At 39.6% G+C, this 27,424-nt stretch overlaps 1 protein-coding gene across 1 annotated transcript in view; it reads right to left on the reverse strand.

Moving 5' to 3' along the window:
* The window catches only part of LOC124282517 (semaphorin-2A-like), a 50,684-nt gene that overhangs the window by 3,786 nt on the left and 19,474 nt on the right, over nucleotides 1-27,424 (reverse strand). The window contains exons 3-17 of the mRNA XM_046718530.1: nucleotides 9,344-9,392; nucleotides 8,540-8,585; nucleotides 7,816-7,925; nucleotides 7,365-7,458; nucleotides 6,331-6,492; nucleotides 5,926-6,047; nucleotides 5,248-5,356; nucleotides 5,057-5,111; nucleotides 4,747-4,894; nucleotides 4,241-4,433; nucleotides 3,640-3,767; nucleotides 2,547-2,701; nucleotides 2,004-2,083; nucleotides 986-1,228; nucleotides 114-202 (exon numbers count right to left, since the gene is read on the reverse strand). Coding sequence (XP_046574486.1) covers nucleotides 114-202; nucleotides 986-1,228; nucleotides 2,004-2,083; nucleotides 2,547-2,701; nucleotides 3,640-3,767; nucleotides 4,241-4,433; nucleotides 4,747-4,894; nucleotides 5,057-5,111; nucleotides 5,248-5,356; nucleotides 5,926-6,047; nucleotides 6,331-6,492; nucleotides 7,365-7,458; nucleotides 7,816-7,925; nucleotides 8,540-8,585; nucleotides 9,344-9,392 — 1,783 coding nt within the window. The remainder of the gene's footprint in view (nucleotides 1-113; nucleotides 203-985; nucleotides 1,229-2,003; nucleotides 2,084-2,546; nucleotides 2,702-3,639; nucleotides 3,768-4,240; nucleotides 4,434-4,746; nucleotides 4,895-5,056; nucleotides 5,112-5,247; nucleotides 5,357-5,925; nucleotides 6,048-6,330; nucleotides 6,493-7,364; nucleotides 7,459-7,815; nucleotides 7,926-8,539; nucleotides 8,586-9,343; nucleotides 9,393-27,424) is intronic.

The following is a 27,424-nucleotide window of genomic DNA, read 5'->3' on the forward strand; positions in this document are numbered from 1 at the left end:
AGATTTCAAGCATGCATGTTCTCCCACAGAATTTCAGAATTACACATGATGATTTGATGATAATTAAAAAGTGTCTTTGTTATTATTTAATTTTTGTTGTTGACAATACATACCCATATCCTGATATCATTCTGATATTTTTCAAATTCATGACACCATTCGTCGAACTTTCTTATCCATCTTTGTTCTATTTCTTCTTTAGCTGAAAAATGAAACAAGATGTTAGTGTTTCATATGTTATTGTTACCATGGTTACCAATATGTTAATAGTATCAGCAATATCATACCATTGTCTGTAAGTAAAGTACCAGTTACTGATTAGGGATTTATCAGTTTTTCAGCATCCAGTGTTCATACAGTGAGCAACCATTGTGGCCAGTGAATCCCCAATCTGTCCTAACTTGCATCTTGGCACCATTCATGTAGAACAATACACATGCTTTCTCTGCTACACAATTCCCTGACATGATTTATCTCTGTTCTTACATATTGTTCATCAGCACTAAAAACATGGTCACCCAAAAGGAAAAGGAAACAATCACCAGTCCCCTAAAACCACACAGTCAGGACGAGCGAGTTATAACCCAATTAAAACAATGACTCAGTCATATCATGGCATGTTTACATAATGTGAGGAAAACCATCCATGATTATGGATGCAGAAATGTGATTCTGAATTGATGACTGATGGAATCCACCACAGATGTGAGACACAATTTTGATGAATTTTGTCACCAACACACACCTGTCCCTAGCAGTGGATATCCTTGACTGTGAGTGAGAATATTAATACAGTTTTATTTATGTTCAGACACATGTCATTGCATCCCAATTGGGTAGATCGATGCTCATGCTGTTGATCACTGGATTGTCTGTCCAGACTGGATTATTTACAGACCACCACCATATTGTTTAAATATTGGGGAGTTAAGGCTATAAACAACAAACAAATCAATGATGAGGTGAAAGGGTTGATGTTACTTACTGGTATCTACCGACACTGCGTATTCAGCTACAAGTCTATTCTTTGCGTCTGCTGCCCTGTAAACACCCTGGTCTGCTGCTGTTAGGTCAGGGATGATTAAGGAATTATCATGGGCTAGAATATGGCGATCGCTTTGTACATATGATCCATTCTTTGTCCATGTGACTACACCTTGAATATTTAATTTATACTCCACTCGTAATGTTAACGAACTGCCTGAAGCCTTCCATATACTTTTAGAATCTGAAATGAAAAAGTTCAATCATAAATATTTTAAGAAATTTTTATCCTTAAATAAAGTGTCATAGAAATATTTATTCTTAAATAATATAAAGTGTCACTGTCAAAAAAATTAATGCAACATTCAAAATATTCAAATATTTTTAAGTATTAGCTTTTCATCCTCCCAGCCAAACCAAACCAAATATCCTATTCCTCCAGAACAAAAGACCTTTTCTCTTCACTTCCTGTAATTATCATGTACCTGTACATTGTCCATATCGTACTTTCTACCCGTACATCGTCCTATCGTACTTTCTACCCATACATCGTCCTATCGTGCTTTCTACCCGTACATAGTCCTATCGTGCTTTCTACCCGTACATCGTCCTATCGTGCTTTCTACCCGTACATCGTCCTATCGTGCTTTCTACCCGTACATCGTCCTATCCTGCTTTCTACCCGTACATCGTCCTATCCTACTTTCTACCCGTACATCGTCCTATCCTACTTTCTACCCGTACATCGTCCTATCCTACTTTCTACCTGTACATCGTCCTATCCTACTTTCTACCCGTACATCGTCCTATCCTACTTTCTACCCATACATCGTCCTATCCTACTTTCTACCCGTACATCGTCCTATCCTACTATCTACCCATACATCGTCCTATCATACTTTCTACCTGTACATCGTCCTATCATACTGTCTACCTGTACATCGTCCTATCATGTACATGATGCCTCATATGAATCATGAGACAACAACAACAACAACAACAACAACAACACAACTTACTATACAATGGTTGTCCGAGTGCATCTTCAATGGCAGCCTCCCAGGCCATGGTACGATCAATATGTCTGTATGTGACCAATCTGTAAACAAGAAACACACATGAAACTATATGTTATCAATAAGGTGAATATCTTGCTGCTTATGACAGTATGTCTGCCATGTCACAACACAAGATCTTAATATGGAAGACATATGTTAAGTGATATATGTGGTTTACATGGTGTACAGAACCAGCTAGATAGACCCACAAGCACAGGTCTAGGGGAATCCAGAAGTGGGGTCCACAGACCCTTTTGTCATCTCTTTATCATCCCATAAAATCCAAGATCAACTCAGCATGTGTAAGATCCTTTCAGATCTAGGAAACATAATTGTGGGAAATCTGGGATTTGAACCAAATAAGAGATGCAACGTTACAGAGAGATTAGTGATACCCTAGCCCACTTGGCCACCTTCAGCATCTGTGAGTCTCCAGCTGGAGGTAATTGTGGATGTAACAGTGGGGCAACATAAATTATTCTAGATGTGGGGTGAGGTACTGACTTTCTGTAGGTGTTGATGCTGCGGCATGTTCCTGCATCCCGGTCCCAGCCACAGTATGGGTCGTACAGGCACTGGTCCACCTTCAGGTACTTGGAGCAGATCTCGATCTTCAGCTGCGTCACAGAGATATCTGTGCCCAGATACACATACTTGCCCTGTGTGGAGAAGGATTGGTTATTGTGCAACTCTTACAAACTGTCCATTGGAAATCTTGACATGGGAGGATGAGGAGTAGGGATGAGGAGTGGGGTTGAGGAGTGGGGATGAGGAGTGGGGATGAGGAGTGGGGATGAGGATGAGGAGTGGGGTTGAGGTGGGGATGAGGAGGGGGTTGAGGAGTGGGGTTGAGGAGTGGGGATGAGGGTGGGGATGAGGAGTGGGGTTGAGTGGGGATGAGAGTGGGGATGAGGTGGGGTTGAGGTGGGGTTGAGGAGTGGGATGAGGAGGGGGATGGGGTTGAGGAGTGGGGTTGAGGAGTGGGGATGAGGGTGGGGATGAGGGAGGGATGAGTGGGGTTGAGGAGTGGGGATGAGGACTGGGGATGAGGAGTGGGGTTGAGGTGGGGATGAGGGTGGGGGATGAGGGGGATGAGGGAGGGATGAGGAGTGGGGATGAGGGTGGGGTGGGGATGAGGAGTGGGATGAGGAGGGGGGAGGGGGATGAGGAGTGGGGATGAGGAGTGGGGTTGAGTGGGGTTGAGGAGGGGATGAGGAGTGAGGGATGAGGAGGGGGGGATGGGGTTGGAGTGGGGATGAGGAGTAGGGGATGGGAGTGGGGTTGAGGAGTGGGGATGAGGAGTGGGGTTGAGGAGGGGGATGAGGAGTGGGGATGAGGAGTGGGGTTGAGGAGTGGGGTTGAGGAGTGGGGAAGATCATCAGGTATCATTTGTTTATCATGAGCAGTTAGGGCGAATAAAAACTTTCATGTAATCTTTAATTTCTTTTCTAAATGACATACTGTGACTCTGTTGAATCTGAAGCATGACATACACATCCCTTTACAAACACTGATGTGCATCCTTGATATGATATGTACTCTGGGAATAATGCAGACGGCAATAAGCAAAAACACATTTTTGTTGTACTCTACTTACATGAAGCTTCATACTCCACACAGGCCTAACTGTGTCGAATGGTTTGAATATAGTAGACAGGATGCTGTGAGGAGCTTTGTGAGTTGACTCAGATGGCCAGGCAAATATCTTGTACACCAGGCCAGTGTCTGAAACAGCCAGAAAGACACTGAAAGGAACGACTGACAAAACATGGCACAAATACTTATTTTCTACATGGTAAAGGAAGCATTTTATCTTACATATTCTATTCTGATAACAATGTTCAAGACATCTGTGTACATATAATTAAAGCATTTCTGGATCTGATTGGGCCTCATATATGAACATACTCAAGAAAAATAACTTAAAATCTTATGATCAATTTATGGCTGAATAATCAAGATTTGAAGCAGCCGTTCACTCACAGTTAAAAGCGTAAAAACGAAAAATGTTCGAGATCATGAATATTTTAGGAGAAATTAGTCTGTACTGAAGACTGAGCACACAGTTACATAAAAATTCATGATTGCTAGCCTATTTGTCCACTATATTTACTAATATCATATTTCCTTTTACTGGCATAATTCCTTTTACAACATTGTGTAATGGCAGACAACAGATGGTGTGAGTGTCGACTTACTACTGGCAGTATAGAAGACCAGCTCCCCGTGGCCGGACACATTGGAAGCCACAGCTAGTCTCTGCATCAGACAGTTGCCCTTGTAGAAGATGGGGCTGCCATATTGGTGTGCTACAGCGTGGTCCATCAGGGGATGGGACTTGATGAAGTTGATGACAGTGTCAGGGAGGCTGCGGGTGTCGTCCACGGAACACTGCACATGGGAGAAAGGCTTTATGTTTTGTGATATGTTATATGCACCAAAAGTGAATCTGTTACATCTTGTTTTGATAACATTTAAAAAATATGGGTTGGTTAATTAACACTTTATCAGAGTCTTAGCATGTATTTTACCTATGATGTACTCAAAACAAGTTTTAATCATCTTTACAAAAACTAACTGTTGTCGAGCTGAATCACCAGCAGACTGATTCATGTCAATCATGTTAAACCTGCTGAATACTGACTGAGTTCCAGCAGACAAACTATTACTGTCCTACAATTTCTACCCTGAACACTGTACTTACATTTCCTGGCCTGGGATCTGGCACATCCACCTCGGGTACAGGAAGCCAGTTAGACTTGCTGTTGGTCTGGTCCTTAAATGGGCCGTTGAAAGCTTGTTCAATTTGGTGCACAGTAAATGCACAGATGGCAGATGCCGTCAAGCCATTTCTGGAAAAGCAAATTTTATCAAATATACTACAATGAAATTGCTCACAAAAAAAAGACAATACTATGGGATATAGTTTGACACATTTTTTAGACTGCAGCATTTGAGAGAAACTTTTGTGAACGATGGTGAATATTTAAGATTCGTACTGGAATTCAACTTACACATTTGTTGTGAAGAGTCCATAAAATGTCTGCCCATCAACAGAATACACATCCTCTGTAGAATACAAAAAGAATATGATTCACATATTTCATAAAATATCACCAAAACAAATGATACATCTTGTCTTATTATATGAAGAATTACTTTTTCCCACTGACAACAATAAAGTATGATTGTGGCTGTTACTCACGTATTTCATCAAAGTAGTATGGGTATTCTCCTGGGATGGAGCAGTTGAGTCGAGCCTTCAGGTAGGAGGTCCACACGTGGTTCAGCACAGCCTTCCCTCCCTTGTCATTCTATACACAAACACACATAATTAGCATCCTTAACTTAACCTTAAGTTGGTGGGTGAATTCGTGGGTGAATTGTGGGTGAATGTGTTGTATACTATATAATTGTACCTATGTGAAGAATTCTTTGTTAGTTGTTTAATGCCACACTCGGCAATATTCCAGCTACATGGCAACGGCCTGTAAATAATCAAGTCTGGACCAGACAATACAGTGATCAACATCATGAGCATCAATCTATGCAATTGGGATACGATGACATGTGTCAACTATATCAGCGACCACCCGATCCCATTAGTCACCTCTTACAACAAGCATGGGTTGCTGAACACCAATTCTAATACGGATCTTCACAGGTAGTTGGTTCAAGTGCTGGGATGTAAATGTGATGAGCTTAACCATGATGCAACACAGGGCAACAATAGAAACATCCATCTAGCTGTTACTGCACACCCAGGCATAAATATAACCATTAACAACTGACTTGACCTCACTCAGGAAAAATGACATCACAAACAGTTGAGATTAAACAAAGGCAGTGTTCAGGAAAGTATTCTGCAGTAGGCAGGGCTTACCTTGCAGACTTTGGCCACCCTGGAGTAGATCTTCTTGCCACAGTTGGTGTACTCCAGCGCAACCTCACGGAAGAAGAAGTAGACTTGGTTGCCCACGTCAAAGGACCCGACAAACTGGGGCTCTGAAACAATCATGTCAGACTTGTTGGTGATAGACATCACAAGTCACAGCTCGTTTCAGATAATTCTAACATTGTTAATTCCCCTGTATCCATGACTACAAAATAGGGATACCGTGAGTAATATTTACTTTAGTATGCAGAAAATAAGATCTGTTTGTACTATCAATATCAATCCCTTCCAAATACTGTAGCTCCCATTACATCAAATGCATATATCCACACATATCACAAACTATATTTGGCTAATACACAGTCCCAACAGGCACACAGTCATGTATTTTACCATTGAGCCACTTAGGGTCATTCCTCTGTGTCCTGACATAGCCCACGGCCATGGTTCCATTCCTGTAGTAGAGGTCAGGCCGGAACAGTATAGGGTCAGCTTTGATGAAGTCTGTGACTGTCCCCGAGTACTGGCCTGGAATGTCACCTGGGTTGGATTCCTCTGCAACCACACAAAGGCAGAACAAAGTCAGCTTTGTTGAAACAACAGCATTCATAAACAACAGATACACCTTGAACAGGAAGTAAGCTGGTCACTACTACCGGTTTATACATCACAGCCTGCCTGACCAAGCACGTGCGCCATGTAGGTGGGTATGCATCTTGTTTTATGCCAACAGTATTACAACTGTACATGTATTGAGGTGATAACTAATCAAATCTCATCATCAATCAGGTCTACCACTTCATGTTTTGTTCTAACCATACTCAGGAACTGGTGGCATGCACTCCAACAGCGTTTAAAATTCTCGCCTGCCCGACGTTCAGAACAGTCTATTTTCATCTCGGACGGTCAAATTTCAAAAGTAGCCTGTCTGGTGGTCTGTTAGATATTTCTCTGATCTTGATTGTGAGGCAGAAAATGTAAAACATTTCTAGTTTCTAAACCAGGCCATGTAGCTTAGCTGTAACGTTACAATACATGCAGAAAGTATTCAGAAACTTGATTATATTTTGTATTTTTATTGTTGAAAACCAGACAGGCAAGTTTGTATCCTGACTTGTACTGTTTTAAAGTTGCCTGTCCGGCTGTCTGGCTTGGAATTTTGGGAGTTTTAAACACTGACTCCAATCAGGAATCTGATAAGATAAACCAGAGTTAAACCAGAGTTAAACCAGAGCACTGTTAGGGTAAAATCGTATACTATGTCAGCCAGGCCCTACTGTGAGTTTTCTCCCCTGGTGATTTGTTCAAGTTTCCCTGTCTTCAGCAGCTACATACTCTATCAATTTCATGCAAGCTATTCATTGTTGATTATCAAATTCCCCTTCAGATATATACTATTGTTAATAAAAGAATCAAGTTGTACTTACCAACAAACAAAGCTGTTGCATTATCAAAAGGGTCGTATGGACACATCCCTATTCCTGACGTATGCGACAAAACCAGGAAGTCATTGACTGGGACCTGTTGGAGTTAAAAAAACCCCAGCACATTAACTTCCATGAAACTAATTACGCAGAGTACACATAACATCAACTCATGACCAATATTATTCTCATTCCTTTTTCCTTATTCTGAAGTCACAGCATGATCGTAGTATGAAAAAGAGGTCTGTATACATTTTCTCCAGAATCAATAATGGCGCAGGAATGAAAAAATCTAAATGTAACTACTTTCAAAAGTTCTTCACTTTTGTAAATAAATTCTCAAGAAGTACATCCCTCTCCCTAGTTCTTAAATGCATTTTTTCCAAAAGACAATTTCTAACCCATAATGAGTCTAATGGAGGTGACATCCTTGCTGTGAGGTGAGGACACTTACGCTGAGTTGGTAGCTGGTGGGGTTGTAGGAACCGGTGCCGCACACGTACAGCGTGTTGGAGCTGCTGGTGTTGCGGGCGATGAAGCGAATGTGGTTCTGGCAGTCAGGAGCTGCAGAGAAACAACAGAATATGAAAAGATGTGACTGTGTTGAGAAGAAAGAAGTATGTTCTCTATGTGTCCCTGCTCGGACATTGTTGTCAGGTGTTGTCAGGTGTTGTCAACTGACTGAACATACTGAAAACACTGATCATTGGTTTTCTTAAGATAAAAACTGGAGCAAATATACCTCAGTGAGTTTATTTGGGAACATTCCACTATTATCAAAGTGAGAGAGAAAGGTGAGTGAGTTTAGTTTTAAGCCGCTTTCAGCAATATTCCAGCAATATCACGGCAGGGGACACCAGAAATGGGCTTCACACATTGTACCCATGTGGGGAATTGAACCCGGGTCTTCAGCGTGACGACCGGACGCTTAAACCACTAGGCTACTCCACCGCCCCCGAGAGGGTAAGGAATGTGTTCATATGTTGTACCCATGTAGGGATGGAACCTCGTCTTCAGTGTGATGAGCTAACACTTCATCTGCTGGGCTACATTCAAACATACCAGAGTCGTTTCAGTTGAGAGGAATGTTTAGAAATGTGATCCGTTGTATTTTTATTATAAGTGGATGGAGAGAATAGCCATAAAACAACCTACCTCCTTCTTGCCCTGTATCTTACATCTGCCAACATCAGCACGGTTGGGAGACAGGTCCTTCTTCCGTACCTACAGGAAAAGTCAAATAGTAACACAATTAGTCATCTTTGTGTTTTATGTTGTAAATAATTGACTGTCACGGTCATGTCAAATTATCAGCGTCAAGGATGCTGTTGAGATACAGTGACACACAATGAGGCAGGTCACACGTTGTGATCTCATTGTAATTGGATCTTATGATCCTTTTCTGCTCTTGAAACCACTTTGGGAATAGAGTGAGTGAGTTATATGCTGCTCTTAGCAATATTCCAACAATATCACAACAGGTGACACAGAAATGGGAATTCACACATTGTACTCATGTGGGGAATCGAACCCGGTCTTCGGCATGACGAGCGAATGCTTTAACCACTAGGCTACCCCACCGTCCTCTTTGGGAATAGAACCCAGGCCAGTACACCAGGTGACCACAGTAACCACTGAGCTACCACGTCCTTCTTTTAAAAGTGACTACTTTATGAAAAGTTCTCAAGTAATAGCAGTTTTTCTCTAGTAGACACTTAATCATTTCAAGAGTGAGTAGTTTGGGTTAAATGCTGTTTTGGACACCATAATAAACATAAGAAAGTACAGAGTGATGCAACTTGTAATTATTTGTCACTTTGTCGAAATCTGTAAGCACAACAGAACACCATCAGCCAAATGTGGTATGTAAACCAATGACATGCGAATCCAGGCATGGCCAGGGGATGTAACTCTGTCTCATTCAGTGCTGACTTTGTGTGCCAGCTTAACTCAGTGAAAATTACTTCATAACATATACTTACGCTTGCTCTGTCTGTAACATTGGTTAGACTAAGCCCATATATACGATTCCTGAAGAAAAAAGAATAAAATCATTAGTTTCATGTGAATAATCAACCATTTCAAACCTTAAAGATTATTTGAAAGATATATCATGTAACATCAATAACACGTTTAACTGCAATGACAAGTCTAGATAAATGGAGTGATGAGAATTACAAATGATATTGATGCTTCAAATCTTTCCCCTAACGTCACAAGGAAGTTTTTCAATCAATCAAAAACTTCAGTAATTTTCTTGTAAATGTCTTCCAACGGCAATTAATTTCACTTTGTGTTGACAAGACGACATTTCACATTGATTATTATGCTTGAATAACTGCTCTGGGAAATCAGACAAAATTAGCGCAATTCACAATTCCTGGACATTGGGCTAAAAACTCCCAAACTAATGACAGACAACACATTTCCCTTCGAGAAAACAGTCTTCTCTTCTTCATTCCACCTTTTTTCACAAATTCACATTTTTATATTCAGCCAGGGGTGAAATTATGTTGGTTATTGATTTCCACGTTAAACTGTCGTTAAGGGGAGGGCACTCTGACAGAACTCATAACAGGAAACCCTCCAAACTCCTTACATGTGTAACATATGAGGGATCCCATGACGCAATATCCATACAATATCTCCTTCTACATTCACATATTTACTTGTGAATTAGTTTCTCTGCTCTTGTTTTTACTTCACAGATCCTGAAATGATTATTCATTCCCAGAACGTTTTGTTATTCTGTGCAATGATTTATGGCTGAGCTAAATGCGACAGATAGTTTGCTGGAACGCAATGTTTTCATTGCAGAAGGATTCTGAGTGAGAGACAGCCAATGAAAAAATCAGACAATATCTGAATATGATAAAAGTTCAGGTTAGAAAAAATATGTTACAATCACAAGTTCTTGTAAATGACATTACCACGTAACCATGGCAAAATCATTTCAACATATCTTTCCATGCAAAAGTCTTAGACAGAAAACAAATTGACCAAAAAAATGCTTAACCAAAATATTTCTCAATTCTCTGTAAAAACATCAACTAGTGTTACATAAACATCCAAATGTTCCACATTTGTAACAATACGATATTCCATGTACACCCATTGCCATCTATTTTGACAACAAAACAACCGTGTCTTGCTGTTATCATCAGAAATACAAGGCGGAAATCACATGATATCACGAACATGCGGAGAGCTCGATGCATGTTGTACCATTTCCAGGAGCAGCTGAATATACATGTTAAATGCAGTGTATGATGATCGTCGAATGGCCTCTCAGTACGTCCACGTATGTTTGTTGTGATAAACCTTCAGCTCAACGTCAACCATATTTTCTCTTGAGTGCAAAAAATCACAACTTGCATAAAAAACATGTTTCTGTTTGATTTTTGGATGATTTCCACCATTCTTGCATTATGTTATTGGTAGTATCTTTAGCCTTATTATACAAGCTCACGTAATGTGATTATTTTCGGAAACAGATCTGCAGTTAATGAATAATTCAAAACAGCCTGCTGGTGTTCAGATCACAATGTAAGTTGCTACTGTTTGTGATAGGAAATATGTTACTTCCTATATCGCTCATGTCACAACATTCTGAACTTGTTTACAACAAGGAATAAGCGAGTCACTGAGTAATCTGGAATCACACTGCTTTCAGCAACATACCACCAATACTACAGCGGGTGACTCAAAAATGGCTTCGCACATTGTAGCAATTTAATCATCAGGTGGTTAGTAGATACTGTTTAAATAGGGATTGAATAACTGTTGTGAATGTTTGAAAAAGCTGTCCAAAGATTAATCAATTCAAAATTTATCAATAGGTAAAAGAAGTGTCAGCAATAATGAAGGACCAATTATAAGTTATCTCGATAGCGAGGGTGAAAAAGATGTACATCCTTTTCATGGCTCCATGCCAGTGCATGACAAATTTTCTGTGGTTGGAGTTAAGAGAGCAAACAGACAAGGACTTGCTGTCAGGTGTTTGCCAAGCTTCTGTAGAAATGGTTCAGATTGTAGAAACCAGACAATTTACTTGGCTCTGTCTTTGTACAATCATTACCTGAGTGCAAACAAGAAATCATAGATTTCTGGTGAACCCAAGGGATGCAACTCTGTACAGCAAATTGCAGCATCATTAGTGACAGTTTGACAGAAGAATTAAAGTTCTAAAACATTACATACCCAATGAAAATATTCATTTCCAAGAATTATTTTTCTGAAATACTTTTTTGTCGTGTTTGTTGGATCTATAGAAAAGGAAAATAATCCCCATTCCAAGCAAATCATACGTTAAAGTGGGAGTGCTTTATCCTGATATAAATCATCAACAGCTTGTTACTGTCACCTAATAAGTTAACAATAACATTATTGTGCCCAATTTAACAGCTCTAAATGTCTTCCAATTACTTGGTGCATGTAAAAATGAAATAACACCAAGATTGTAAACCATAAACTTTTGCCAGCAACAAACACAAATGCGTAGGGTTCTGCCTACTTCTGAGAACCTCTCCAACCACCAACAAATCAACTGCCATTAAAAAGCAAACAGAACGACAGAACAATAAAAACAGTTCTCTTTTCCTTTTTCAGTCGACCTTCTATACCTCTTACATCCCATAATTTGAGAAGATCGCCATCATCAGCCAACTTGTTATTTCTCTTCACGAGCTGTGAGTGGCAGCCATGATCAGCCGATAACAGAAAGATGTTTTTGTAAATTGACGATGAAGGTCTGTAAAACTCAAGTCAGCCCCAACCTCCTCTGTTACTGTTAGCAGTAAAGCAGAAAATGGATTATGCCAAAATGCACAATTTCCCCTCAGTTCCGTGACCAAACATTGGCTCAAGAATTCCTCACCAGGACAAGAATTTTTGCTATTCATTACCTCCATTAAGATCCCCATACCATAATACCATTCAGGTGCTATTGAAAAAGTAAAAAAGGGAATAAAATATAACACAGAATAGACACAAAAAGCAACAAATAATTAAAAAGGCGACTTTCATCATTTTTTCATCACTTCGGTAAATAATTTATAAGTATTTTGCCAATAAGATCACGTTACAAAGAGGGGACACTAAACGAACATGTCTTTCCAAGAGGTGACTGAGTTCAGATTTATGGTGAGTTGAACACTATTTGATTTATATGAGTTTGATGGGTTAGAAAAGTCAAAAGTGTTGCAGGCCTAATACATTAACCACATTGGTGAAACCAGAAAGCATGGGGCTAGTGCAGGTGGGTGGGTGAGTGAGTGAGTGAGTGAGTGAGTGAGTGAGTGAGTGAGTGAGTGAGTGAGTGAGTGAGTGAGTGAGTGGGGCTAGTGCAGGTGGGTGGTGAGTGAGTGAGTGAGTGAGTGAGTGAGTGAGTGAGTGAGTGAGGTGAGGTGAAATTGGGTTTAACGTCGTACTTGAGAATATTTCACTCATATGACGACGTGCATGCGTGTGTATGTGTATGTGTATGCGGCTGCTTGTACTAGCCCAGACTGAAGCTGGTTTTATAGTGCTAGCCCACTGAGATACCATGCCGCAGTGAAGCATGAATACCCTACTCAGACACATTATACTGACTCCAAGACGACCAGTCCTTGTTGTACCCATTAATGCCGAACACCAGGCAGGGACCAACAAGTACCATATTTTAACGTCTTTTGGTATGACGCGGGCGGGGATCGAACCCGCGACCTTCCGATCTCCGGGCGGAGGAGTGAGTGAGTGAGTGAGTGAGTGAGTGAGTGAGTGAGTTTTTACACCACTTTTAGCAATATTCCAGCAATATCATGACTGGGGACACCAGAAATGGGCTTCACACATTGTACCCATGTGGGGAATCGATTTGGGTGTTCGGCATGATAAGTCAATGCTTTAACCACTAGGCTAGCCCACAGCACCTTGTAAAGGATAATACAAGGATGTTTAAGAAGAAAACCTCAACAAACATTGTTGATGGTATCGTATATCAAAGGCATAACACAACTCTGTCTATGAAAAGAGTGAATCTATACATGATATACGATATATTTGTCTTCAGATTCTGCATGGCCATATAACAAAAGATTATCGAATAACTAAAAAGGATATCACAAAAATTTGATGAGATGAGATGAAACTAAATCTGAATCCATTCTTAGAAGACATCAGCACATAGAACTGAAACCACATCACAAGCTCAACGCCATTTCTACGGTCGTATGTTGTGCAGGAACAAATGTACAATACTGAATAACACCACATCTGACCTTTAAGAATAATCTGATCTTAATATTCCACATTATATGTCAGGGTTTTGCTCTTTACCTCCAGACATTTGTAATAATCCCAATATGAGAAGAGTCTTACATTCTTTGTAACACAATGGAGTTATAACTCTATCTAATAATGTACATCTTGGGAGATACTCAGACTGACTGCCCAAGGTCAAGGATCATGTTGTCTACCAAGAGCCCAATAGAACCTCCAGTTTACAAAGCAACACAAATGTTGCCACCTTGCCCTCTGACATTTCTTGTCTGTGTAGTCTGGAAGACATGTTGTATTTGGTTAGGTTGTAAACACAAATACTGCCTTGTCTGTAGCTAGAGGGGAGGAAGTGACCACACCAAGCCCTCACTCCAGTATCTGTATAAAAATACCATCATGGTAACATGGTACCGTACCTCACTGTTACCTCACTGTTACTGAGCTTCAAAAGTGTGAGTGTGTGTGAGTGTGAGTGAGTGAGTGAGTGAGTGAGTGAGTGAGTGAGTGAGTGAGTGAGTGAGTGAGTGAGTGAGTGAGTGAGTGAGTGCGAGAGTCAGTGAGTGCGTGCGTGCGTGCGTGGTAGGCTAATGCTTAAAGTGTCTGCTCGTCACACCAAAGACACGGGTTCGATTCCCCACATGGGTACAATGTGTGAAGCCCATTTCTTGTGTCCCCCTCCGTGATATTGCTGGAATATTGCTAAAAGCGGCGTAAAACCTTACCCACTCACTCACTCATGGGTGAGTGTTTTCACTAGCTATACAGCTATCACACAGGAGGATAGCACAAATGGTGTTTACATTTTACAACCATGTGAGAAACTGAACCTGGGCTTAGGTGTGATGAGCTAACACTTTAACCAATGAGCTACTCCACTGGCTACTTGTCTTGGTAGGCAGGGTTGAAGTTCTAGTGTATAAGTCATTGAATCTGGAGTTTGAGTGAAAGGGGTATTTCGTGTTGATGATCATTATTCAATAAAGGTATGTCACTGTACATGAATACACACTGCCATCTGGAAAGTGGTCAAATGTCAAAGTCTGTGGTCAAGAATACCAGTTGTCGGACTTCCATTTTTGTGGAAGCCTTTGAGGCTGAGTGGGTGAGGTGGTTGATTTTGTGTGCTGCGATTAGATGCCTGACTCTGAGGGCTTGGGTTCGAATCCCAGATGGGACTCAACCCAACAAAAGTACTAGAACCTCAACTTTACTAAGAATGTGTAATCCCAAATATAACATACATTAAATCACTGTACATGTTGCAATGAAGGCAGTGATTAGCAATATGAGTGAGTGAGTGAGTGAGTGAGTGAGTTTAGTCTTACGCCGCACTCAGCAATATTCCAGCTATAAGGAGCGGCGGTCTGTAAATAATCGAGTCTGGACCAGACAATCCAGTGATCAACAGCATGAGCATCGATCTGCACAATTGGAACCGATGACATGGGTCAACCAAGTCAGCGAGCCTGACCACCCGATCCCGTTAGTCGCCTCTTACAACAAGCATAGTCGCCTTTTTTATGGCAAGCATGGGTTGCTGAAGACCTATTCTACCCCAGATCTTCACGGGTCGATTAGCAATATGAACAATGATCCAATGATCCTGAATACAACCTGACAGCCTGTCATTCAGGTCGTACATTGTAGCCACATTTGACTCAAGTCTTCACAAACATGAGGTACTGGTGATTCTTCCTCACCCAGAATGAGCACAGTGGAAACAGATGAACATCAGGACAAGTGAACTTGTAGACTAGAGGTTCAGCAAGTGTATGATGTATGTTCCTCTCACTGACATATCCTCCTCTGGAAATCTCATCCATATTCATTACATACCAGAGTATAACATGACTAGAAAACGTCCATATCATCTCAACCAGGTGGCCCAGACACATCAGAACGGACATGAAGGTGAGTGAGATATGACACAAGATTTACAGCAGATCGCTATCCTCAAGAGATCCCCGACCTGACATCAAGAGTTTCTGAGGACCAAGTGTCTGCTGGAACAGAAGACCTCCACAAAGTACAATGCTGTCAAGTCCCATTACAACTGGCTCAGGAGACACTACAGTCCCGACAAGGAGCCTCTTGGATTGTTCTTCCCCGCTTTCCATAGATCAGAAGGGTATCATTGACCTTTTCATTCAGATATCTTTGTGGTCGAAAGGAATAATGCCAAGTGGACACTTATATTTCCTTCTCCAACTGACAGTATGTAGGGATTCATGGCATGGCAGTGATATGGTGTAGACTTGAACTGAGTGGCTACTGGGAGTTACCCCTTAACATAAAGTCAAATATAGGTAAATGCATCAGGAAAATTTCAAGTATGAAATAGAGTGAGTGAGTATGGTTTTACGCGGCTTTTAGCAATGTTCCAGCAATATCACATCAGGGGCTACCAGAAGTGGGCTTCACACATTGTACCCAGGCCTTCGGCGAGACAAGCTAACACTTGAACCACTAGGCTACCCTACTGTCCCAGCATAAAATAGAAGTGATACAACCCTTTCATATTCATCAAAAATAGCTGCTAAGAGCCGAGACAATATTGTACGATTCTGACAATATCATGAGCCTGTGTGTCTGAATCACTGTGAAATAGTGACATACAAAATGGTGGGCATGTCACAAATGGAAAAAAATCACCTTAGTTTTTGCTTTATTTCGTGGTTTATCTGGACGTTATAAATGTAAGCTTGCATTTTCATTCAAAATAATTTTATTTAAGTTGTAGTTGTATTATTTGAATAATATTATAAAAATAAACTTCATATTTATCAACAGTAGGATTAGATCTTTTAAATGGTGTATGGGATGTAGTAGCAATAACGTTTTACAAGCTTATAATTTCCTTTATAAACATAGGCTTCATCTATGACCTCAGAGTCTCTGGGAACTCGGTGTCATGGCAGTAAATGCCTCTGGTTGACTGGTGTTGAAAAAAATATACTCATCGCTTACGCAATTTTAAAATCTTGCAGACAAAAATGAACAAAAATCATCAAACAATGCAGCAACACAAATCATCACATTTGCCAGTTTGTATGGAACCACCATGTCTTATTCCTGTTTCTAAGCATCACGATTTGAACAGCACGTTTCAGGACTACCGAACCTTCACCTGACATGTTTCATGTCCAAAGGCAGCTGGGTTGTCAAATGCTTTAATGAGAAAAAAATACTTTGTCAAAATGTTATCTTTTTCCCTTGTGTGATTACAGTGACAGATTGGCAAAAAATGTTATTTATTTTCAAACAACTCAGACCCCACAAACGGAAGGATAGCAGACAGTTTCTAAAGGCAACCCTTAAAATGGACCCAATTCAGCTGCTAACTTCTATTGTGCTGATTCAGCAACAATCTCAGGCTTACAAAATAACACAGAGCTTAAAGGAGTTATAAATCATGTACAGGCTAAAATAAAGCAGAATAAAATAGAGGGCCAATGAAAAAGTAAAAACATCTGTATAATGCTGGAACAAATGGTAATACCAGGCACAACTGCAGTTTGTCCTTTGTTTCATGAAGACATAATTATCCATCTAATCCCTGATGACACACAAATGAGATAACTCTGAGCTTAAGTTTCGACAAATGGTCTCTCTTCTGCGGAAACTAGGCCCAGAATCAGTTATCTATTAGATTTTCATTCAATTATATTTCAAATGTGACACAGGAGGCATATTAGTTTATTCAAATCAGCAGTGCCAGTGAGGAAGAGAATTTTGCAGGTTACAAATGAGTGAGCAATATGAGCGTTGGTTTAAAAAACATGAATATGGGTTGGTAAGTTGGGTTTAAATCTAACGAGGGACCATTTGCATAGCAATCTTAGCACCATGACTAACAAATATAACGTTTGTGAGTTACAATCATCTTAATGCTAAGATTGCTGTTTGGAAAGGACCAAAATTTTATTCATATCATAATTACTCTGCTGTATGAAGGAGGGAGAATCCATAGTGATGTGGTTAAACAAATGGATTTTGGTCAGAGAGTTTAGTTTAAAGCTAATACAAGACAAATCTTATGGATAACAACTTCTTGGTCTATTGTTCACAACGTTTCTGGGCTAGTTCTTGCCCCTTCTTAAAGCTACCTATATTGCAGCTTCATATTGCAGCTGAGCTAAAGAGAAATAGAGAAAGTGTTGCAGGTCAAACAAATATGAATGTAGTTTATTGAGTAGAATTGGAAGAGATCCCTGAGTGATGTATGCTAGCATGTACGGATTTGGTAAAACCCAGGACATGCTTATGATGTTGTAGGGGCAGTGGAGTAGCCGAGTGGTTAAAGTGTCTGCCTGTCATGCGGAAGACCTGGGTTCGATTCCTCACATGGTGGACAATGTGCGAAGCCCATTTCTGGGGTCCCCCGCCATGATATTGCTGGAATATTTGCTAAGAGTGGTATAAAACCAAAACTCACTCACTCAAGGATCTTAATCTGATTTAGAGGCTAGAACTCAGGATGTGACCTGTACACCTCTGCTGTACTGTGGACCAGTCATCTCAAGCAAACACAATTCTTACTTGTTTGTATATCAAAGTTACAGTTAAATAAACACAAACATAATTAAACTGTGACTTTAAAAGTTAAATAAGTTCTCAAGTTATTTTCTTATCATAACCAAATTGGAAGTAATCTTTTGAAGATCTGTTTACGAGAAAATCAACATGTGATAAGCAACATATTACTTATGTTTTAATTGAAACATAACATTCATGTAGGAGAGCTGAGATATAAACCTGAAATTACACACAAATTAAATAATTTGGATATCAAATGTAATCTTTTAAGCCCCAAATTGATTAGAATATAAATATAATAAAAAGGAATATGTCCTCTATCAAGCAATTAAATCAGTCATACGGGAATTTGGAATTAAACATAGAAGCAAATGTTAGAAATGGAAATGAGGAATTCAACATTATCACTATCAGGTTAATATGTCCCCTCATATCTGAGGCATTAAGTAACACTCGCACTTCCTTGGATTCAGTTGAAATCATATTTTTATCATGGGAATCATATTTGTGATGTGTACACACATTCTAACTACGTCCTAACCTGATGACACACGTGCATTACATTAACTTCCACATGTACGTCTTAACAAAACGATATATTAAAATATTTCAAATATTTTCGAAATGGGTTTGTTATAAGATTGACTTTCAAATTTCAGTTTTTGCCAACAATATGAATACAAAGTAAACCTTACAAAATAATATAAAATTAAAGACCTTTCAGGAGCACATTTTCAGCAAATGCATTACATTTTGAGCTTTCAGAGCATCAAAGTATATGCAATATATTCTCCCATATTCATAAAGTATGTCATTTTGTCAGGTGCTTTTGATTTGAAACATTAATAGGAACAATAGGCCCTGTTGTTTGTTGTGTGAAGTTGGCAAGATCAACATCAACCTTTTAAACAATTTCCCAGCAGGTTACAAAAACATGCTCAGTGAGTGAGTGAGTGAGTGAGTGAGTGAGTGAGTGAGTGAGTGAGTGAGTGAGTGAGAGAGAGAGTGAGTGAATGAGTTGCTAGTAGTAAAGCAGGTCAAAGCCATGTATCACTTTGATAAAAGTGTTGCAAATAGAAAATGAATCATAATCAGGGCCATCAGCAGATCCTGGCTTGGGTACAAGGGATGCAACTCTCAGAAGCAAGCAGTGACCCTTTAGGAAGTACGATTACCATCCGGAAATCATCAATTCAAAGCACAAAGACATTGACACTCTGCAGATACAACTCATTGTAAAGACAGTTTAATCTATCTCACATGACATGAATATCTCAGCTGTTTCAGCCAATTAAGCCAAAGGAAAAGACACCCAATAATGCCTTTAAACCATTTTTCAAATCAATTAAAATAGTATTAGATTTCTGAAACAAAATTTCACATTTGAAACCATTTTTTTAATGAGAGTCTGCAGTTGAAGCAGAATGAAGAAAAAATATCCTACTTTGTCATTTCTCCTAAAGAAGGAGAATTTTAATGACAGAATGTTGGAAATACTATTGGAGACACATTGTCTGATCTGATTGTCTCTGCTTCCTGGCAATACACATGGTGAAAGACATTATGCGATCCCTTAACAGTGTGCTAAGTTTCAGGAAGCCATCAGATTTCTCCAGGTTGTAAAAACAGAGGCAAATTAGATTCCGGAACGGCCATTAGTGAGTTTCAACAATAAACTGTATCAGAGGACAAGCCTTACAATCACTACACCAACAGGCCACAGCAACAACATTATACGTGAAAAACAGGATTTTCTACACAGTGTTTGTTTTATTATACTCCACCTATATTTATTTAAACATCATTTGATATGGATTTTAAAGTAACAAAATCATGACCTATGGATAGCTGAAAAATCCACATGCTAAGTAATATATCTACAAGTATTTCTTCCCAACACAATACCTGCTCACTAACCGATACCAGTCTACATTGAGCAGACTCCTGTTTGAAAAAATGCTCACTATCAAGGTAATAAATGTCCAATAAATTTGATAAAGCACCTGAACCCCAACAGCCCCGAGCATAGAAACAATCTGGAGTGTGTAGAACAGTGGGAGTCTTAATCCTTGTAACTTTAATTCAGTTGATTCACGCATTGTGATAGAAGTTTAGGAAGACAGTGAAGTAAGAGCATACTGAAAATACAAAAGGACTGACGTTATCATATTGTACCATATTATTTTGCAGAAGTTATGTCACACTGCTGTCATGTGACACTTCTATGCTGTTACACCCTACTTTTGGCACACCTGCATCCTGTTATACCCTATTTGTGGCACACCTGCATCCTGTTATACCCTACTTGTGGCACACCTGCAGGTGTAACCAGCTACTACCAACAGGTGAGACATCATAGCAGGTGTCAGTGACATGTTTGTTATAAAACACAAGTCATATGTAGGAAGTACTAACTCAACACAATAAAATGTTAAAAACATTGACTTAGGAAAAAGGCAAACACGTGTGCCATTTGAGACATCTCTAGTCGTTTAAAAGTATTAACCTGCTTATGAACACATATCACAATTCATTATGGCATACATACCACAAACTGAAAAATATTAATGGATTTGGAAAGTTCTCGAAAGAGAATAAGCTCCTTGAGTTTTTGGATGACAATATTCATAAAATTGCTTCAGACCACTTTGTGTCGTACAATGGAACAAGTTTCACAGTGAGTGATTACAGCTTTAGACTGCTTTCTGGCAATATTCCAGCAATACCACAACATATGCCACTGGGTGGTCATACAATCGTACAACAGAAATGTTCAAAGGATTCTGCTCACAGCAATTTCTTTGTGATTATGGAAACAGTTTAATTTGCATATTTTATCGAACTACAAGCAAGCATTTTGCTTCATGAAAAAGGAACATTTTTAATGTTTGAGGGGGGAGATGGATGAACAGGCCAAATCCACTGTGGTTGGGATAGAATGGAATAAGTTCCCCATTTCATCAATCCAGAAGCCAACAGTGACACAACCAGTAGGTGATGATGTCTAAAACACGCTCAAACAGGAATCCATGGATATATTTTCAAAAAAGAACCAAAAAAGGAATACACAGAGTGTACAGAGACATGTGATTTTGATACTACCAACGTTTTCCGAAATCGAACCCTGCAACAAACTTAGATTCAGTTTAATTTCCAATACAGAAACAATCATAAACACTCCAAATGAATACTCTGATAAATAAAGGATAGACTGCTGACAACATGATTTGTACTGCCATGTCTTTTTCTGATGTGATACCTGACATGGCTTTGCATGTATTGTACATGATTGTATTGTCTCTTTTTCTTTCTGTATGACATGTCTTGTATTGTCATGTCTTTTTCTTATGTGTCTTGTACTGACATGTCTGGTATCATCATGTCTTTTTCTGATGTGTCTTGTACTGACATGTCTTGTATTGTCATGTCTTTTTCTGATGTGTCTTGTCCTGCTATGTCTTGTACTTGCATGTCTTTTTCTGATGTTTATTGTACTGACATGACTTGCATGTATTGTACTGACATGTCTTGTACTGCTATGTCTTGTACTGACATGTCTTGTATTGTCATGTTTTTTTCTGATGTGTCTTGCATGTCTTTTTCTGATGTTTATTGTACTGACATGACTTGCATGTATTGTACTGACATGTCTTGTACTTGTGTGTTTTGTACTTGCATGTATTGTACTAATGGCCCTGTACCACCTGTAGATACCAGCTATTTACCACTCATTGATTAAATTCCAGTCTGAGTATCGACTACCAGTCCCATCTCCTGATAGCAGCAGCTATCTGCACACACTGGGAACCCCTGGACCTGGGTGGCTGGAGGTGTATTTACAGAGTGTTCTATAGTTACTGCTACACACGGTATGTTAAGAAGGGCAATATAAAGGGTACACTTCTTTGGACATTCTTTGTGGAAATGTTGATGTTTTTTGAGAAGAGGAAGGACTCCTCTGACATAACATTCAGCTACAATCCATGGCATCCAGATGGGTGAACCAAACTAGGAGCTCGCACCATTCCTGGGATGAGTGAGTGGGTCGGGTTTAATGCCACTTGAACAGTTCTGAAGTTATATCCCAGCATGTGGGAGGTCCGACATGTTAACTTTGGTGAGAACAGGAACTGACAAACCACAAATCATTGTATGAATTTAGACCCAAACCAACCACCAGCAAAAGAAAAGGTGGAAATGATAAACATACTATTTCCGTACAACTGCTTATGGATGGTTGACATTGAAGAGGACTTCTGTTGAAAATCTGTAAATATTAAAGTGTGCTGACAGCCAAGTACTAGTAGCAGTGATGTAGTTGAAGTAGGACACTTGGAGGAATTGAACAGTGCTTAATGTAGAAATAGTCTGGTGACAGTTTTATTTCAATGGAGATCCTTCTGTGAAGTTGATCCTTTCACAACTAATCCATCACTAGTCTTTACAGCACTGTTAAATGCCACAAAGAAGTACTGACATCTGGTTGATCACCTTGATAAATACGTCCTGACACACTTGTTAGCTGTGATGATATCAACAAGATAGGAGTTGGCCATAACTTCAACACATGATTATTATTGTCAATATAAATACACAGTATGCCCAATCATACCCAGTTTGCATATTATATACTGCCAAGACCTTTTGTTCTATCCTTCAGATGCACTCACACAAATACAAAACACTCCTTATACACGAAAAGAAACACTGAAGGTCTTATCTTCTAGTCGAGAACAAATATACACCTGGGACATCCCTTGAACATAGGTAAGACATCAGTAAACACATTGTCCTGCCATTCTCTTCAAACCCATCCACAACAGTTGAGGTGAGATCCCCTTTCCATCTCCATCAAGCATGTCTGCCATTGTTTGTTTCCCTTTCTGTTTTTACCTCCGACTGCGCTGGAGGCAGCATGCATAAACATTCGGGAAACAGGAGAAACGGATGAAAAGAGGAGAGCTTGTTGGTTGTGGCTCTGGTCTTTGGAATTGCTTGACAGATGACAACTGTGAGTTTCTGAAACTTGGTAGGGGCGGAGGGGTAGCCTAGTGGTTAAAGCGTTGGCTCGTCACACCGAAGACCCGGGTTCGAATCCACACATGGGTACAATGTGTGAAGCCCATTTCTGGTGTCCCCCGCCGTGATGTTGCTGGAATATTGCTAAAAGCTGAGTAAAACCCAAACTCAGTCAGTCAGTCAGTGAAACTTGGTAACTTCTCCTGACATTCTGAAGTCTGATGTGACCAACTCACAAGACCATGAAGATCAGGCTGCACACAGACAGTAATGAGCGGATAACTTCTTGTAGAATAAATGGTTTGGATTTGGCTGAACAGCTTCCGTGTAACGAAGATGACCATTTATGTAGTTTTGGATGATTTGTAGAAACTGACAGATCTGCCAAGTAGATGGAATCTTACTTCATTACTTCAGTCATGTTCACCGAACCATATGGAACAATTTGATGTTATCGAAAGGCCAATATATTATCTATGCTTGCAAGGAATCTGCTGAGTTTTGGGCATTCTTGAGAGGCATACAAACACCAATCCTCCACATGTACGTTTGTGTTGTCAAGGACCAGACATTCCATCTCATGGAGGTCTTTGGCAACTACAGAATGTTTCAAAACTAAAAACAAAATGTTTTCCAGAGTCCCTGCTTCATCATTTTGTTAAACGTCCACAATAAACATGCCATCTTAAATTCAGCTGAAACCGAACAACAGGCAAAGAAGCTGAAGATGAAATTAGTCAGCAATCAGTCTTCAATTCCGAACATACTGAGAAAAAGTGAATCAACACAACTCTTGCCTATTAGTGAGCTATTTTGTCACAATCCTGCGAAAAGTATTGACTTTGGCGCTCCTATTTTAACCTCTATGGAAGCCATGCTCCATTTGCAGGAAGTTAAGATGATGGCACGGACGTGAAGAACTAAACAGCCAGAAGACAGAGGTTTAAAGAATGATGAATGTGTACCACAGTCTCTCCCCACTGAAGTTATTCTTACAGGCCTCTACTCTCCACCACACTATTTAGAATGCCTTTAAAGCAGTAAATCTTGCCAGGAAGCAGTTTTTAATCCTGAGTTTTGTTTGTTCATCCGTTGCTGTTTTCAATACAACTCAGTGTTCAATTTGAGAGAATATCTATTTTAAACATGTGGAAACTTGTAGAACCCATGTAAAGAATGTGTTACAAATTATTACGGACTTCATAACAACCATGTTTCTAATGAATATGAGGCATTGATTTGAAATCGGAAACATGAAACTTTTTACCAAAATTCATTTAGAATTGAGCCAGAAGGCAGCATTGATTTTCAAATGCGGAATATCAGATTCATTTCAGACAAATATAATTGCTGACTTGATTGTAAACAGTTTTTCACAAAGAACTGACTGATTTATTATCTTCAGACATTCCATGATGTTTATTCCACTGCAGGAGAATGTTGTGTTTTGTCACACGTTCTCCTTGTGTTCAGCATTACAAGAATGCATGATGACAGCTTGATGTTCTCAGATTAATGGTGCATACAGCTGCTCCAACACAGATTGCTCACATTATTTCTACATACACAAGAATGCCTTCCAGCGCAAGCTGCTTCTCTAGTACGAGCCTGTTGTCATATTCCTGCATACACTAATGGACGAAAAGATCAGGAAACACACAAACTGTTGCAGTAAAACGGTCACCATAGTCATGCAATGACTGTGGAATATCTGCACTGAATTCAACTCTATCAGTAAGCATAGACTGACTGACTGAGTTTGGTTTTATGCCGCTTTTAGCAATATTCCAGCAACATCGCGGCGGGGGACACCAGAAATGGGCTTCACCCATTGTACCCATGTGGGGATTCGAACCCGGGTCTTCGGCGTGACGAGCCAACGCTTTAACCACTAGGCTACCCCACCGCCCCCAGTAAGCATAGATGATTACAAGACATATAATCTTGACAGAAAACATCAGCATTAGGAGTGAGTGAGTGAGTGAGTGAGTGAGTTAGTTTTATGCCGCACTCAGCAATATTCCATCTATATGCCAGTGGTCTGTAAATAATCAAGTCTGGACCAGACAATCCAGTAATCAACAGCATGAGCATTGATCTGCGCAATTGGGAACCGATGACATGGGTCAACCAAGTCAGCAAGCCTGACCACCCGATCCTGTTAGTCGTCTCTTACGACAAGCATGGGTTACTGAAGACCAATATTCTAACCCAGATCTTCACGGGTATCAGCATTAGGAAAAAGACTTGACAGATTGAAATTGAGAAATGGACGGAATTTTTTCGTTGACTTCATGTTTAGTATCAGGAAAAACATAAGTTTAAATTAGAGATTTTAATGTTTCTCTACAGAGGAATTGATGGAAAATACAATAATGTGAGTCAGGGCTTACTGCTACACTCTATCAGATATGTTATACTTAGGGTTAGTGAGTTGGGTTTCATGGTATTTTGAGCAGCGTTCCATCTATAGCAGAGTGTGTGAATAATGCCGAGTGGTTGTAACTACAGCACCACACTAGTAACTCTTCTCTTTGTATAAAAAGGTACAACTATCAACAAAAGTTTACTTTCTAACTCTTCTTACTGCATGTCATGACAAAACCAACAGTTTCTCAGAGATCATCTCAAAATGTTGCTTTTTCATCGATCACCAAAAGTAAAAAATTGTTAATGATATTTCCCGTGCTAAGCAATCAATACCCAAGCTCTGTCTCCATTTGTGAAGATTATGTACTCTTCCCCTCTCTTCATAAATATCAAAAGTCTTTATATTAAACATAACCAATGTCTTTTCTGGAAAGAAATCAAAGACTTGATTTGAAACTCAAGAAAGAAGCAGAGAAAGCATGCACATTGTTTCTGCGATTATGATGGTTTTCGTATGAGAGACTATGGTTTCAATCATGTTTATGTGAGAACTGTCTCAGCTAAAGGACTCCAGGATAAAGGGTTCTTGGCATTTCCTGCATAAATCCTGTCATCTGATTACATCCACAACAAAGGAAGTATCAAGAAATGTAGGGACATATGCAACCATAGATTGCTTATTCTTCTTGAAGGTTTGGATATGGCCTCTAAAAATACAGTTTGACTGTACAGATATTTTTGTCAACACTGACACTGATCAATTTCTGTTCCTAAAACAGCTGATATGAAAATTATGTGGTGTTTTTAATGATATTCTTGTCATTAATGCATCTTCTTGATTCATATAGACTCAAAACTTCAATGGATTTTAAAGCAGAATATATGGACTCTTATCAAAGGTATCAATTACCAAACCTTTTGAAATTCCACTACCATAAACTTAAAACATGATAACTGTTTTAGATCATGTTGTTACAGAATGATATTCTCATTATCCTCCAGGCAATGACTATGTTTACTGATGCCAGTGAATCTGTCTGCAGGCTGTCTGGATTCCATTCCAGAAGGATGGTACAATAAGATCCTTGCATGCCCCAGTACCTCCTGGTCTGGCTGGGATGACCATTACTTGCTGGTCAAATGAACATCATGTACCGTGACCCATTTCAATGTGAAAGCCATGTCCTCTTCAACAAACTTCTTCAAAAGCAGACATTTTAGTAATTTGTCTGTGTTAGAAAGAAGAATTTGTTCACGTAATTTATTGATATTCTCTGATCTTTTATTTTGATGCTCCACCTAGCGTGTAGACTAAACACTGAAGATAATGGCATTTTAGGTCTTTGATCTGTGCTAGAATCAGAACACCTTTTTCAAACCAAGATAACATCTCTACTGCTGTTTTTCTAAACACACTGCAGGAAACAATTTCATGGTCACTACCTCTATCCATCAGTGGTACTAAAACATTTCATTATAACTCCAATCAAACACATTAATCAATCGAGCTAATACCAAAAGATAAGAAACATCAAGGAGCTCCTGCTCATGTACCTCTGTTGGCCAAATGAACCAGTTACACCATTTTAACAAAACTGGTATTTCCTCAACACTGACATGAAGCATTTAGAAGCATTTAGTTTGGAACGTGTACTAAGTTGAAAGGGACATTGTGTTACAAAAAGTAGCATATTTGATCAAAATCTATTTGTTGAATTCTGAATCCATGTCAGTATATGCATGTGTTAGAGCAGGAGCCTGTTACTGTAAACAAACTGTGCAGGTTTGGTTAAACACAGCCTTGATGACCGGTAATATTCAAGTACATTTTACTTGGCGTTATTACTGTGTTATGTAGAAGTTACTATAATGCGGGG

This window comes from Haliotis rubra, unplaced genomic scaffold, assembly GCF_003918875.1.
Source record: "Haliotis rubra isolate DU_JTF1 unplaced genomic scaffold, ASM391887v1 Scf3, whole genome shotgun sequence".
Taxonomy (NCBI): Eukaryota; Metazoa; Mollusca; class Gastropoda; order Lepetellida; family Haliotidae; genus Haliotis; species Haliotis rubra.